At 39.2% G+C, this 15753-nt stretch overlaps 1 protein-coding gene across 35 annotated transcripts in view; it reads right to left on the reverse strand.

The window, feature by feature from the left end:
- The window catches only part of LOC117669242 (uncharacterized), a 98133-nt gene that overhangs the window by 21872 nt on the left and 60508 nt on the right, over nt 1–15753 (reverse strand). For all 35 annotated transcript variants that reach the window (XM_087876679.1, XM_087876667.1, XM_087876694.1 and 32 more), the window contains 9 exons: nt 14518–14562; nt 13311–13343; nt 13129–13161; nt 12614–12646; nt 12334–12375; nt 11633–11665; nt 11157–11189; nt 7735–7779; nt 5823–5840 (listed from right to left, as the gene is read on the reverse strand). In XM_087876679.1, the coding sequence (XP_087732805.1) occupies nt 5823–5840; nt 7735–7779; nt 11157–11189; nt 11633–11665; nt 12334–12375; nt 12614–12646; nt 13129–13161; nt 13311–13343; nt 14518–14562 (315 nt within the window). The remainder of the gene's footprint in view (nt 1–5822; nt 5841–7734; nt 7780–11156; nt 11190–11632; nt 11666–12333; nt 12376–12613; nt 12647–13128; nt 13162–13310; nt 13344–14517; nt 14563–15753) is intronic.

Genomic DNA, 15753 nt, shown 5'->3' on the forward strand with positions numbered 1-15753 from the left:
ACAGTCGCCGCCATCAGAACTCCTAAGACCGAGCCAGAGACCGACTCGTCTGAAGAGGAGCGGAGCGAGCGAGCTACAATGGAGAGAACCTTCCACAACGACGTCAAAGAAGAAATGAACAACGCGCATGTGCGAAACTACGTAGACGGTCCGGAAAGACTTGAACTGGCCAGAGAACCGCGCAGACTCGTTGCGAGCATCCCCATGCCGTTTTGCAATTTCCTACACTTGCGAGACCACGGACTACCTCAGGTTGTAAGTAATGGACAAAATAATGTGGGTAACTTACCCAGTGACTTCCCAAAACTTAGGGTTGATAGCATTAATTTACAAGAATGGTATCAACAGCTCCAGGTTGTCTTTATGAAAGAAAATTTACTATTTTTTATCACTAGTCCCCCAAGAAGACCTTGGACTTTAAAAATAGATTGTTTACACCATAAGGCATTTTTCTTAATAATATCTAGCGTGTCTCCTGCAATGTATCATAGCATCAAACCAAATCTAACTGTTTCAGAAATAATTCAATGCATGTTTAATTTGTTTCACAGCGATAGTGTAGCTACCACCACAAGAATGTCTAAGGACTTCTTTTCTTCCAGAGTAAAACCAGGGGTTTCCATAAGTGAGCATTTAATATCTTTAAATAAAATAAGAGCTGAGCTGCATTTGAGGGGGGAAGTGATTTCAGATCAAACAATGAAAAGTGTTATTATCAACTCACTTGATTCATCATGGGATAGTTTTATGTCACACTTAGACACCATCAATCTAGGATATTTATCAATAGAAAGTCTATCTAACAAATTGATAGCAGAAGACAATTCAAGAAAAAATCGTTATAGCAATCACATAGAACACAAATCTTTTAGGAAGGTAGCTTTCCAAGAAAAATATAATGAAACTTTTAAATGCCACAATTGTGGGTCCAGGGAACACAATAGAAGAGATTGTCCCAAAATTTCAAAGGAAAGACATAGGTCAGAATATAGGAATAAATACAATTATAGACAGTCTTCCACAGATAGACATAAATATAGAAGCCCACCAAATTACAGAGAAAGTAGAGGGGGCAGAAAAAATTCAAAAGAGAGAAAATCTGGTTCACTGAATGGACTAAATAAACAAGACAGCACTAAAACGCAACAAAATGAGAACAATAATTGGCTTATTGATTCTGGGGCAACTAATCACACCACTAATAACAAAAATATATTATCTTCATTTACAGAAGATAAGTTTGTAATAAAGGTAGCTAATCAAGAAAAAGTTCAAGTATTAGGCAGAGGGAATGTGACCTTGCCTGGTCTAGGAAAAATAGAGGGGGTATTGTTAATACCAGAAATACCTCATAACATACTAAGTGCCATAAAACTAAGCAGAGATTCTGACATCAATATAGTTTTCTCAAAGGGAAAAGCAACTTTAGAGAAGAATAAAACAAATGTAGGCACTGTGATGATTAAAGGAGGCCTACCCTATCTGATAACCAAAGAAAGATGGTTACATAACATTGATTCAAATATGGAAGATTGTATTGAGGCAGATGATGAAAATATTAGTAACAGTGACAATGATGAATGTAAAATATCTCATGATCACACAGATACACACAAAGAGAAGAAACCAAAAATAGGTAAACCAATTCATGACGAGTGTGCTCATATCTTACATAGGAAGTTAGGACATGCAAGTTTTCCTGTAGTACAAAAAATGACTGAACACGCAGAAGGTGTCAAAATAAAAAATTGTGAAAATTATTTGGAATGCTCAGTATGTAAATCTACTAAATTAAAAACTAGTCCCAGGCCAAAAAAATCCACCAGATCAACTAACAAAATTTTTGACTTAGTACACATGGACTTAGTTGGCCCATTAACTCCATCAATCACTTATAGAAAACGTTACTTCCTAACAATAGTAGACGATTACAGTCGCTATGGTTTTGTTTACACATTAAAACACAAGGATGAAACCTTTCAAAAATTTAAGGAATTTTACAAACGCATAGAAACACAACATAATATCAGAATAAAACAAATTATGACAGATAGGGGATGTGAATTCATGTCTAAAAAATTCTCCCAATGGTTAAAGGATAGAGGAATGCTACATTACACGTCTAGTCCATTTTCTGCGTTCCAGAACGGGATTGCAGAGAGAAAGAATTCCACATTACAAACCATGATTAGGTGCACATTAGAGGATGCTGGTTTAGGCAAACAATTTTGGTCAGAAGCCCTACATTATTCAAATTACACTCAAAATAGAACCTGGTCCAGTATTGTGAATAAGACACCATATGAGGTGATGTATAATAGGAAACCAAAATTAGCACACATGCACATATTTGGGGTCACTGCAGACGTACACATACCTAAACAGTTGAGAAGAAAGGGAGAAAACGTATCCAGAAGACTAAGATTTATGGGATATGAAACTGGCACCAAAGGGTACAGATTCATTGATAATAATAATAAATTTATAGTTTCCAGAACAGCTGTGTTCCATGAACAGGCCAACTGGTCTAAATTACATCTTAATGAAATATTTCCAAATAAATGCAAAGATACCAAATCTCGTGAGGAAGGGACAATAGAAAATCAAAATGTCAACAAAAATAAAAACAAAACCAAAACATGGACAAATAGTCAACACAAAATAAAGACAGACACATTAACAAAAAAGGAAGCAAGATATTTGCATGACTACCATAGCAAACCAGAAAGAGCTATTAGGAACAACAGAAATCAAATACCAAATAAATACAGAGATTACATAATGCATATGGATGGTGAACAAATAACACCTAACACATATGAGGAAGTATTAAAACTCCCTCGTGAAGAAAAGGAAAAATGGGAACTAGCTATGAAAAAAGAGATGGAAAGTTTGCAAGGATTAAATGTATTCACACCTGCGATTGCACCTAAAGATAAAACAATTATTGGTACCAGGTGGATTTATAAAATTAAGAACCTAGAAGGAGGCAATACCTTATACAAAGCTAGATTGGTTGCACAAGGTTATGCACAAAAATATCCGGAGGACTATACTGACACATACTCCCCCACAGTAAGAACAGAGAGTGTTAAAACAGCTCTAGTAGTAGCATCCGCACTCAATCTTGATGTATTTCAATATGACATACAGACTGCGTACCTACAACCAAAACTAGATAAGGAAATATATGTAAGAGCACCTCACAGTCAATACACTAATAAAAATGAAATTTGGCTATTGAACAAGAGTTTATACGGATTAAAACAATCTGGCAAAAGATGGTACGATTGCTTGGTAAAAGTACTTAAGACCATGGATTTCAACGCTACCACTGCTGATAACTGTTTCTTTGTCAAAAAGAGTGATGATCACATTGAATTTGTATTGATTTATGTAGATGATATTTTATATATAGGAAAACACAAAGAGAGAAGAGAAATCTTTGTAAACAAGTTAAATGAACATTTCTCGTTGAAATCTCTAGGTAAAGTAAACAAATACCTTGGTGTACAAATTAACAAAACTAGAAGGGGATTCAAACTTACTCAGAAAGATAAGATTATTGAACTTCTAAACAAATGCAATTTAAACAATGCCAAACCCTGTGACACTCCTATGCAAACTGATTTCCTTAGAAATACTGATGAATCTTCCCCTGAATTCAAGGATAATACATTTTATAGATCAGTCATAGGTTCACTTCTTTATATATCTAATTGGACCAGGCCAGATATTGCATTACCACTCAATTTATTATCAAGGCACGTTAGCAAACCAACAATGTATCACTGGGAAGCTGTCAAAAGAATTTTAAGATATCTGAAAAGTACATTAGACTTTTGCCTAGTATTAGAACCTAGTGATAATAAAGAACCAAAACTTACATGTTACGCAGATGCGGATTGGGCTGGAGATATATCATGCAGGAAAAGTACTTCTGGTTATATTTTTCTGTTAAATGACTGTCCAGTTTACTGGTACACTGGTAAACAAGAACTGGTAGCCACTTCAACCACAGAAGCGGAATATGTTTGTTTATCCAAAGCTGCAAATAACCTTGTATGGTTTAATGATTTAATTTCAGATGTTTGGAAAAAACCTGCTTTGCCTTTTGTTATGCATGAAGACAATAAAGCGGCCATTGAAATATCTAGATCCGATGCCATTGGACAAAGATCCAGGCATATAGATATAAAATTTAAGCATGTGAGACAATTGTCTCAAGATGGATTTATCAAAGCAGTGCATTGTGATACCTCTGAACAATTAGCTGACATATTGACGAAGCCTTTACCTTCTAAACAGCACAAATACTTAACTTCCAAATTGTATGTCTTATATTGTCCTGAATCTGAATGTAATTGGTGTTGTATAGCGAACCGGCATTTAGAGGGGGATTTGTCAGATGTAAATGCCTTATTCCCTAATGTGTAAATAATGTATATATGGGATATCAGGGGTTAACTTATTCTTTGACTCTTAATGTATTCATAATTCACCACTCCCACTCTTGGCTCCACCCTTTGTATATATAAGGAGCCACCTTCACCATTTTCTTCGCTTCTATCTGTGAATATTCAGTGAATATAGAATGCCTATTATAATTAAAGAGAAATATATTTAAACCTCTAACTCTCATTATTATTATTGAGTCTGATCCTAAAAATATTGCAACAATATATATATATACACACACACATATATATTATATATAAAACTTACATAAACAAATTATATATATATATATATATATATATATATATATATATATATATATATATATATATTCTCTTAATCTAAATATTTAATCTAAATATATATATATATATATATTTGCTTTAATTTATATGCTGCCCTTCTCCGGAGACTCAGGGCGGCTTACAATGCGTTAAGCAATAGCCTTCATACTTTTGTATATTTATACAAAGTCAGCTTATTGCCCCCACAATCTGGGTCCTCATTTCACCTACCTTTGAAAGAATGGAAGACTGAGTCAACCTTAAGCCTGGTGAGATTTGAACTTGCAGAAATTGCAAGCAGCAGATGTTAATAACAGTGCTTTAGTCCACTGTACTACAGGCTCTTTAACGGTATTATAACGGTATATATAATATACTAGAAATATATGTATAAAAGATATTGTCAGCGTTCCAGAAAAACCCCAACTCCAAGTAAAGACGCGGAAGCAAGCATTTTCCAAAGTTCTCTTTACTAGAATAGGCAAACTGGCACATCTGGGAAAACCCGAATCTGAAAAGCCCAGGTTTTCCTTCAGTAAGTCAAAGCTCCCCAAATCATCCCTGTTTCCCCCCAGTTGGTCACATGCTCCAATCAATGTCCGCTCCATCTCGATCCAGCCCCCTGACCACGCCTTCTCCAGATGCAGGATCGCCCTGACCTTGACCGACAGGAAGAATGCTATTATGTCTACTAACAACCCCTCTTCTTAATCCCCCTCCTACTTTCCACACAGGAGAAGATGGCAGCATAGAAGCTTCCGGCCTAATATGGCTTCCAAGGCTGACAGATATATTAAGATAAGAAAGAGAAAATGTATAAATATGGATTACTGATGCGAAGATGTTGAAAAGAAGAAGATGTAAACATCTGTTTTTGTTTGTTTGTTTGTTTTTTAAACTGTTTAATAAAAATTATTTTTTTAAAAAAAATAAGACCCATGACTTTGGTGCTATCTGTTGTAGTTATTCTCTGGGGACTCTGGAGATGCTTTTAGTGGAAAAAGGATAAAAGGAGTGCTAGTTCAGGTGGAAAAAGAATATGAAGAAAGGAATAGCAAGTAATAAAAAAAAGCTACTTACCCTCGCTCCACCTCCGCCCTAAAAGGGAAATAAAATGTAACCATTTTAATTTGATATGATATCACCTTTGACTTCTCCAACTTATGCCATCATTATGATCTTTGGTGTCTTGCACCTGAATTCCATCCTTCTCCAGATTAAAAAATATGTATTCTTTAACACAACATGGAATGAAAGAATCCAAAATGACGCACCTCTGGTAAACTGTTCTGACAAGAGTTTTTCTTTCCTCATTACAGTAAGGATTCTCCCACATTCACACGATCAAAATATCCACACAGAAATATGCTTGCATTGAATTTTTGCTTGCATTAGATTTATAGATTAAGACATGAGTTGGTTCCTGAGTTGATTAGTAAACATAGCTCTTGGGATTAAAGTCTTCCAGGAATCTTGTACAATGTGATCATAGTTGATATGTGAATTTGGGGTCACCTTAATTATCTAACCAAGTCAAAGGAAAACCTATCTGCAGGTTTGACACAATCCTTTAAACCTGAATAGTTTCCAACTTGCTTGTGTTTTTTTTTCTTTAAATGTTCTATGGATTATTACCTTGTGTGAATGTGACCTATCTGATCTGCTTGCTGTTTAATATATTATGGAAACTGCAGAAATGTGGTTAGAATTGCATGTACTGTGTAACATGAAATGGCAAACTAGGCTAGCAATATATAGAGCATTTCCATTTTAAAATAATAATGGTTATATGTAAGGATTCATCTGTCCAAGTCAACATTTTCCATACATGATTTTCCATGGAGTTATTTAGCAAGCTGGTCTCCAAATTCCAGAGAAGAATCATATCTAATTTCAGCTCAATTTCAGATTTGTGGTAATAAGAAAGACGCAAAGGGATTTAGGCCATCCTATGTCCTAATGCATATCCTCATACAGACATCATATTATGACAATCATGGAATTCAACTGGGGGGAACAAAGAAAAAAAAATATTCATCTGGCGATCCACAAGGGAGATTCAAATTGAAACAGGATGATGTCAAAAAAAGTTGCAAGCTTTGATATGCTGAATGGCTTGACAACCTGATTAGGTTTACTCCTCCCTCCCTGTGATCCCCCAATGTAGTGATGGCGAACCTATTCGGCACCAAGTACCCAAACTGAAACGCATGTGCATGCATGTGCGCATGCCAGAGAACCGAAAACTTGAAGACCAGCTGACTGGTGTGTGCATGCCTGTTTTTTGGCCGGTTTTGGCCATTTTTTGGGCCATTTATGGCAGTTTTGGGGGCTGTTTTTAGGCTGTTTTGGGGCCAATTTCAGGCCATTTTGGGGCCATTTTTAGCCCCAAAATGGCCTGGAAAACAGCCTGAAAAATGGCCTGAAATTGGCTCCAAAAATGGCTCCAAAACGGCCTGAAAACAGCCTGAAAACGGCCTGAAATTGGCTCCAAAAATGGCCTGAAAAACAGTCTGAAAAATGGCCTGAAATTGGCTCCAAAAATGGCTCCAAAACGGCCTGAAAACAGCCTGAAAAATGGCCTGTTTTTTGGCCGTTTCCAGGCACTCCAACGCCCGCGAAGACCAGCTGGCTGGTGCGGGTGCCTACATGAGAGGGAGCTGTGTGCCACTTCTGGCACGCGTGCCAAAGGTTCACCATCATGGCCCTAATGAATGAGATAGAGGGTCACTCTTACTTTCTTTTTCAAGCCCACTCTGTTTCCAATGTTTAAAACAAGTTTTTCCAATCATCCTCAAAGGCTAACTTCTCCGTAGGATATGTCTCTCTACAAACCCATCCTGTACACATTGCTAAGAATATTTGATATCCTATAGGAATTGGTTCTGGAATATCAGCTTATGGGAAGTGTTAAGAGGAAGTGATCACATACACAAAGAATAACAGAGAAGACATCAATGAAATGAGAGACATTAAATACACATTGACTTACCCCCTGGTTATGTGACCTTCTACCTTGTCTTCCACCATTTGGATTCTTCAAGAAGGAGAAAAAAGTCATTCTGGATTACGGATGTCTTTGAAATTCTGTGGTGACAATTAATGCCGCTATGGGCCATGCCTGGTCTCTTAAGTTTATTCAAGTGAAATGGGGTTCTTTCAGTCCCATAGAAGGGATTGATTTGATTTGATTAATTTAATTTTGTTACCAGCTGACTCTAACAATGAAACCAACAGCATAAAACATTGTACAATATTTGCAAGAAAATAAAAGATGTGAAAGATGTGACATGACTAAAGTACTGTATTTTTTGGAATATAAGACGCACCGAATATAAGATGCACCTTAGTTTTGGGGAGGAAAATAGGGGGAGGGGGGGAATTCTGCCTACCAGGTATTAATCTAGTCCCAGCACATTAGTTCACTCGCTGGTTTTGAGGTTGGGACTGGTTGGGGCTAAAAAACAGCTTCTAAAGCCCAGCTGATTGTTGGAGGGAGCAGCAATTAGAAAAGCAGGCAAAGCGCGGAAGATCGCTTCGCTCACGGTGGGGCTGAAAAACAGCTTCAAAAGCTGATCCTTGGATGGAGCTCCAGTGACTAAAGCAGGTAAAGCGTGGAAAGGGTAAGAGAAGGCAGCAGCTGCTCCAGGTAGCCATTTTGGGCACAACGCAGGGTTACATTCAGAGTATAAGATGCACCCAAATTTTCAGCCTCTTTTAGGAAGGAAAAAAGTGTGTCTTATACTCCGAAAAATGCGGTAGATAAGGCCATGCCAACCTCTAGAAAAAAAAAAAACACCAGGGAAAAATATATGTTATTTTACACAAAAGGGAGTGAAAATAGCTAAAAAGATGCATATTTGCACAATGTAGTTCAGTCATGACTATTAGAGAAATAACCAGTAGGAAGAAAGCTGTGAGTTGGCCCCTCTTGTATGCAATGAAGTTCACTTGGGGGATTCTGAAAAGGCCTTCCTCACACTTACCACAAAAGGAAGTGGAATTGTGACAGGGACTATTTTTCTCTGAACACAGCAGCAGTATTTGGTTAGCTACAGGATTTACAAGCAATTGGAACCCAGAAGTCAGTAAGGACTTCCTTCGAACATTATAATGGGACATCCTCATAATGGAGAGCTGTTTTCTCATCTACTTTCACCTGGCCCGGGGTCTGCCATCTTAAACACTCAGAAAGCCATTTGGACCAGTTTCCCACAGAAAAAAAAAAACACCAGGAGCCACAAAACTCTTCCCATGCCTGACTATTTCCTGAGCAGCCACTAAACTAGCATATATAGTTGAATTAAACTTTATTCTGTTTTTTTCTGAAACTTTTCTTTTCTTGGATTTATTCATGGTCAGCCTACCGGAGGTCGAAAAGACTAATAAATCGTGTGCCAGCAGGTGTCGCACATTGGCGGTTGTGACGCATATTTTGAGTGACAGGGAGTCACAGCGGAGGGATGAAAGAGCCACATGCGGCTCCAGAGCCACCCCACCTCCTCCATTTCCTTCAAGACCAAATAAATTAAAACATGACAAGAGAGTTATGATCATAGAGACAGATTTCTCTACCCATCGAGATCACTTTAACATGATTTCCTGGTGCAGGTACATGAAATAAACCAGTCTTTGAAACTTTAAAACCAGTCTTTGAAACCTGAAAACTGGTCCAGAATGCGGCCGCGCGGGTGGTTATGGGAGCGCTCCATGGCTTAGGACCTGGGTACCTACGAGACCACCTTCGGCCACCGGTAGCCTCTCACCAGCCAATATTCATCCATAGTCACACAACCACAAGGTGCACAGAGAAAAATGCTTGCAGTGAATTCATGCCTTAATGCACCAATTTGTTGCCGAGAACAGAGGACCTTTAAAGTTAAAGTCCTTTCAGGAACCTTAAACAATGCAATCACATTTCATATCTGAATATGACTTCACGGTTAGTGACCTAATGTAGTTAAAGGCAAGCCTACCGCCCGCATCGAAACAACGTCCTAAACCTAGATAGCCTTTATCTTGGTTGGGATTCTTTTAATTCATCAGCTGATTACTATTTTGTGTGTACATGGAGCTATTTGCTCTGCTTGCTTATGGAAACTGCAGAAAGTTAGTTAGACTAATAGCCAGAATAAGCATTTTCCATGTGTTGTGTTACACAAAGCAACAGACTAGGTTAGAGATGGCTAACCTTTTTTTCCTCAGGTGCCAAAAGCGTGCGCACACATGCCTACACCCATAATGCAATGCCCCTCCTGCATGCCCAGCCCAAGTGGTGAAATGTAAAATTTGTTACTACCGGTTCTGTGGGCATGGCTTGGTGGTGGTGGTGGGGTAATATGACTGAGTGGGCGTGGCCAAGTTTTTGGGTTTTTTTTAACTTTTAAAACCATTTTTTCTACAACCTCTTCGGCTGAAAAGGTTGTTAAAACAATGCTTTTAAAGCCTCTGACGATCCCAGCTGACTTGCCTGATCGGCAGAGGCTTTTTTTCCTTTTAAAAACATTTTTTCTATAACCTCTTCAGCTGAAGAGGTTGTAGAAAAAATGCTTTTAAAAGCCTCTGATGATCCCAGCTGAGCTGCATGATCATCAGAGGCTTTTTTTTCTTTTTTACTTTTAAAACATTTTTTCGGCCAAAGAGGTTGTAGAAAAAATGATTTTAAAAATAAAAAAAAAAGTCTCTGATGATTGCGCGGCTCAGCTGGGCAATGGGGTGGGGGCAGGCATTTTTGCTACTGGTTCTCCAAACCACCCACCTCCATCGCTACTGGATAGGGCGATCCGGTCTGAACTGGGAGCATTTCACCCCTGCCCTGCCCCCCTGCACATGCGCGCACTACACCCCCCCACTGCGCATACGCACATGACCAAAAGAGCTGGGGGGGAAGCCTCCCAAAACAGCTGGGAGGGGGGGAAAAAGCCTCCCAAAACAGCACTGGGAGGGGAATCTCTGGAGATCTGGGAAGGCACAGGCAGCAAAAAGTGAGAAGAAAGGTAGGTCCTCCACTTATGCTCATGCATCTCCTGCTTGCAGGGCAGACCTGAAAATTAGCGTGGGCACATGCGCAGTGGAGTTGAGCTGGGCGACAGCTCACATGCCCGCAGAGAGGGCTCCACATGCCACCTGCAGCACGCATGCCATAGGTTTGCCATCACGGGACTAGGTTATCAAGGTAGACTTTTGCTTTATTAAATGTATTACATCATTTGAAAAAAATCTCCTTTGTGGGGTTCCGCATGCATCATCATGAACATCTCATCCCTTGTCATGCTTCCAAAAGGCACATCGTTCCAAAGGTATTCTGATATGATAAGATCCGTGACTTCTCTAACCATGAAACCCACCACTGGTTCAGATGAAAGAATATGAAAGAAAGGAATAGCAGAAAATAAATAAATAAAAGCTACTTACCATCATTCCACCTCCAACGGAGCCACTCGCACCCTAAAGGGGGAAAAAAAATGGTTTTACTCTGTAATGTTAATGCTCATGACTTCTCCAATCCATGTCATGATCAATACGTTAGATATCCCTCTCTGTTTTTTTTTTTAAATTTTTTTTATCAAATTCAAACTCTGATAGGGAGATCAGCAAAGAGCAGCCAGTTCAAGAGATGTCAGGCATTCTGTTGCCTAAGGAGTTGCAAGCAGAGGACATGGTGCCACCCAGTAGCACTTTACAATACTCTCTAAAAGGTTTACAGAGTCAGCATTTTGCCCCCAACAATCTGGGTCCTCATTTACTGATCTTGGAAGAATGGAAGGCTGAGTCAACCATGACTTATTCAAGTAAGCCATCGGTACCATATTTGGTGTCTTGTATATGAATCCTTCATGCTCCATAAAAAGAAAGAAAGGAAGGAATGGTACAAAACCAATAAAACCTACTTGCATTCCAGGTCCACCATCGTAATTCATGCCCTAAAAAGGGGAAAAATGGGACTGTTTTAATCTGATATCACCCGTGACTTATTCAATTAAGCCATCAGTACAGGGGTGAAATGCTCCCGGTTCAGACCGGATCACCAGTAGGGATGGTGGCGGGTGGTTCGGAGAACCCGTAGCAAAAATCCCTGCCCCCACCTCCCATGCCCAGCTGAGCCATGAGAGGCTCTTTTTTCACTTTTAAAAGCATTTTTTCTACAACCTCTTCAGCCGAAAAAATGCTTTTAAAATTTTTTTAAAAAAAAGCCTCTGATGATCGCGTGGCTCAGCTGGTATCATCAGAGCCTTTTAAAAGTATTTTTTTCTAATCCTCTTGGCCGAAGAGGTTGTAGAAAAAATGCTTTTAAAAGCCACTGACGATTCCAGCTGAATTGCCTGATCAGCAGAGGCTTTTTTTTTCTTTTAAAAGCATTTTTTCTACAACCTAGAAAAAATGCTTTTAAAAGTAAAAAAAAAAAGTTGGTCACACCCAACCAATCACATTAACCCCCCCCCCAAAACCAAGCCATACCCACAGAACCGGTAGTAACAAATTTTACATTTCACCACTGCATCAGTACCATATTTGGTGTCTCATATATAAATCTTTCATCCTCCGTTAAAAAAAATGAAGAAAGGAATGGTACAAAACCAATAAAACTTACTTGCATTCCAACTCTACCACCGTAACCACCATAATTCATGCCCTAAAAGGGAAGAAATGGAACTGTTTTAATCTGATATCACCCATGACTTACTCAATTAAGCCATCAGTACCAGATTTGGTGTCTTGTATATGAATCCTTCATGCTCCATAAAAAGAAAGAAAGAAAGAAAGAAAGAAAGAAAGAAAGAAAGAAAGAAAGAAAGAAAGGAAGGAAGGAAGGAAGGAAGGAAGGAAGGAAGGAAGGAAGGAAGGGCCCAAAACCAATAAAACCTACTTACAGGCATTCCAGCTCCACCACCGTAATTCATGCCCTAAAAGGGAAGAAATGGAACTGTTTTAATCTGTTATCACCCATGACTTATTCAATTTTTTTAAAAAAATGATTTATATGCCGCCCTTCTCCGAAGACTCAGGGCGGCTTACAATGCATTAAGCAATAGCCTTCATACTTTTGTATATTTATACAAAGTCAGTTTATTGCCCCCACAAACCGGGTCCTCATTTTACCTACCTTAGAAAGGATGGAAGGCTGAGTCAACCTTGAGCTGGTGAGATTTGAACTTGCAGTAACTGCAGGCAGCTGATGTTAATAACAGTGATTTAGTCTGCTGCGCTACCAGGGCTCTTAAACCCTGGTAGCGCAATTAAGCCATCAGTACCATATTTTGTGTACCATATTTTGTGTACCATATTTTGTGTACCATATTTTGTGTCTCATATATAAATCTTTCATACTCCATAAAAAGAAAGAAAGGAAGAAAGGAATGGCCCAAAACCAATAAAACCTACTTACAGGCATTCCAGCTCCACCACCATAACTCATGCCCTAAAAGGGAAGAAATGGAACTGTTTTAATCTGATATCACCCATAATTTATTAAGACATCAGTACCATATTTAGTGTCTCGTATATGAATCTTTCATACTGTATTAAAAAAAATGAAGAAAGGAATGGTACAAAATCAATAAAACCTACTTGCGTTCCAGGTCCACCACCATAATTCATGCCCTAAAAGGGGGAAAACATGGGACCATTTTAATCTGATATGATATCACCTATGATTTCTCCAACCAAGCAATTGGTACTCTATTTGGTGTCTTGTATATTGATTTTTCATGCTCTAGAGGGAAAGTATGTGTACTTTCACACAACCTGGAGTCAAAATGTCCCAAAAGACACACATCAGTAGTGGGTTCTACTTACTTTTATTACCGGTTCGCAACGGGGCCGTGCGTTTCACTTTTCACTTCTTATCCAAGAAGCCTCTTCAGCTCTGACAGGATAGTGTGGAATAGAAGGATTTATATTCTTTGCAGACAGACAGAATATAAGTCCTTCCATTCCCCACTCAGGGCTGAAGAAGCTTCTGGGATGAGAAGCGAAATGTTTTCAAAAGAAAAAACAAGGAAGTCCAGTTGCCTCCTGAAAAAAAGCACCTTTGGGACAACCATGACCTGAATGACTGAGAATCTCTACAGACTTTCAACAAAGACAAAGTTGTGCAGTTGCCACCTATCTTTGTGAAAATGGTGCCTTGAGAGGATTCAGAAAAGGCCTTCCTCACACTTACCACAAAATAAAGTCATATTGTATTAGGAGCCACTTTTCCCTGAACAAAGCAATTGCATTTAGCTAAGTGTAAGAAATTTTAAAAGGGACCTGGTGGCTCAGTGACTAAGATGCTGAGCTTGTGGATCGAAAGGTTGGTAGTTCCATGTGTTCGAATCCCGAGTGCCGTGTAATGGGGTGAGCTCCCGTTACTTTTCCCAACTTCTGTCAACGTAGCAGTTCAAAAGCATGTAAAAATGCAAGTAGAAAAATAGGGACCACCTTTGGTGGGAAGGGAACAGCGTTCCGTGAGCCTTTGGCGTTTAGTCATGCCAGCCACATGACCACAGAGACGTCTTTGGACAGCGCTGGCTCTTCAGCTTTGAAACAGAGATGAGCACCGCCCCCTAGAGTCAGGAATGACTAGCACATATGTGCGAGGGGAACCTTTACCTTTTTTATGGAAAGGATGATACAAAGACACCAAACATTTTGGCCTTGCCTGCTATAATTATTCTCTGGGGATTTAGGATGTGCTTTTGGTGAAGGAGGAAGAAGGCTAAAAGGGGTACTTGTTCAGGTAGAAGAAGAAAATGAAGAAAGGAATGGCATAAAACAAATCAAACCTACTTACATGCTGTCCACCTCCACCTCCACCTCCACCTCCACCAAACATGCCCTAAAAGAGGAAAACAAGGGAACTGTTTTAATTTGATATGATATCACCCAGGACTTCTCCAACCAAGCCATACCTGGGAGGACCTTTTGAGCCCTGGACATTAGTATCAACCATTAAAAATAGTAATCAGTTGAGAAAAGTTGTGCATTGGCCCCTTCTTTGTGCAAAAAAGCTCCCTTGGAGGAATTCAGAAAAGTCATTCCTTCCACCTCTCCAAAATGATTGCATTAGAGACCACTTTTCTCTGAACATAACACTTTCATTTGGTTGGTTATGGGATTTAGCAAGTAATGAGAACCAAGCAGTCAGTAAGGACTTCCTTGACACATTATATCTTGGACATCCTTGTTACAGAAAGCTGTTTTCCACTTCACTTTCTCCTTGTCCCTCTCTCCTATGTCTCCCTCCACTTCTACCTCCTTCTACTCTAGGTAAGTTAGAAAATGAAATGGGTCATGGTTGTAGATATACAGTATATTTCTCTGTCCATCAAGATCTCCTTTACATGATTTCCTGTGCAACTATCTGAAGCAAACTGGTCTTTGAAATGCCAGAGAATAATTTTCTGTCCTCTTTTACTGGTTGGTTTGTTTGTTTTTTACAAATTTCTACTCAAATTCAGATTTTTGCAATTGAGAAAAAGATCCAGAAGGGACAGAGGTCATCTTAGGTCCTAATGCAAATCTTCATACTGAAATCATGCTATGTCAATAATGGAATTCCTCTGAGGGAACCAGAGAAGGAATAATGAGTCTGGAGATCCACAGGAGAAATTCACAGGACAAATATAATGATGGGGAAAATTGAACAGCAATATTTGGTACATCAAGTAGCTAGAAAATCTGACTGGGTTTTTCACTCCTTCCCTTGATCCTCTAGTGGATGCAATGAGAATAAGTTTTAGGTTCCTCTCTCCTGCTTTCTGTTTCCAGCGCTTAAAATCTTTTTTCATTCCAACCACTATCCCTATCTAGCTGCTTCAAGGTTGCCTCCATGTGTTGTTGTTATTAGTTGCAAAGTCGTGTTCGACCCATCGCAACCCCATGGACAACGTTCCTCCAGGCCTTCCTGTCCTCTACCATCCCCCGGAGTCCATTTAAGCTCACACCGACTGCTTCACTAACTCCATCCAGCCACCTCGTTCTCTGCCGTCCCCTTCTTCTTTTGCCCTCAATCGTTCTCAGCATTAGG

The sequence above is a fragment of the Pantherophis guttatus genome, chromosome 10, assembly GCF_059756535.1.
Source record: "Pantherophis guttatus breed Tessera chromosome 10, ASM5975653v1, whole genome shotgun sequence".
Classification (NCBI taxonomy): domain Eukaryota; kingdom Metazoa; phylum Chordata; class Lepidosauria; order Squamata; family Colubridae; genus Pantherophis; species Pantherophis guttatus.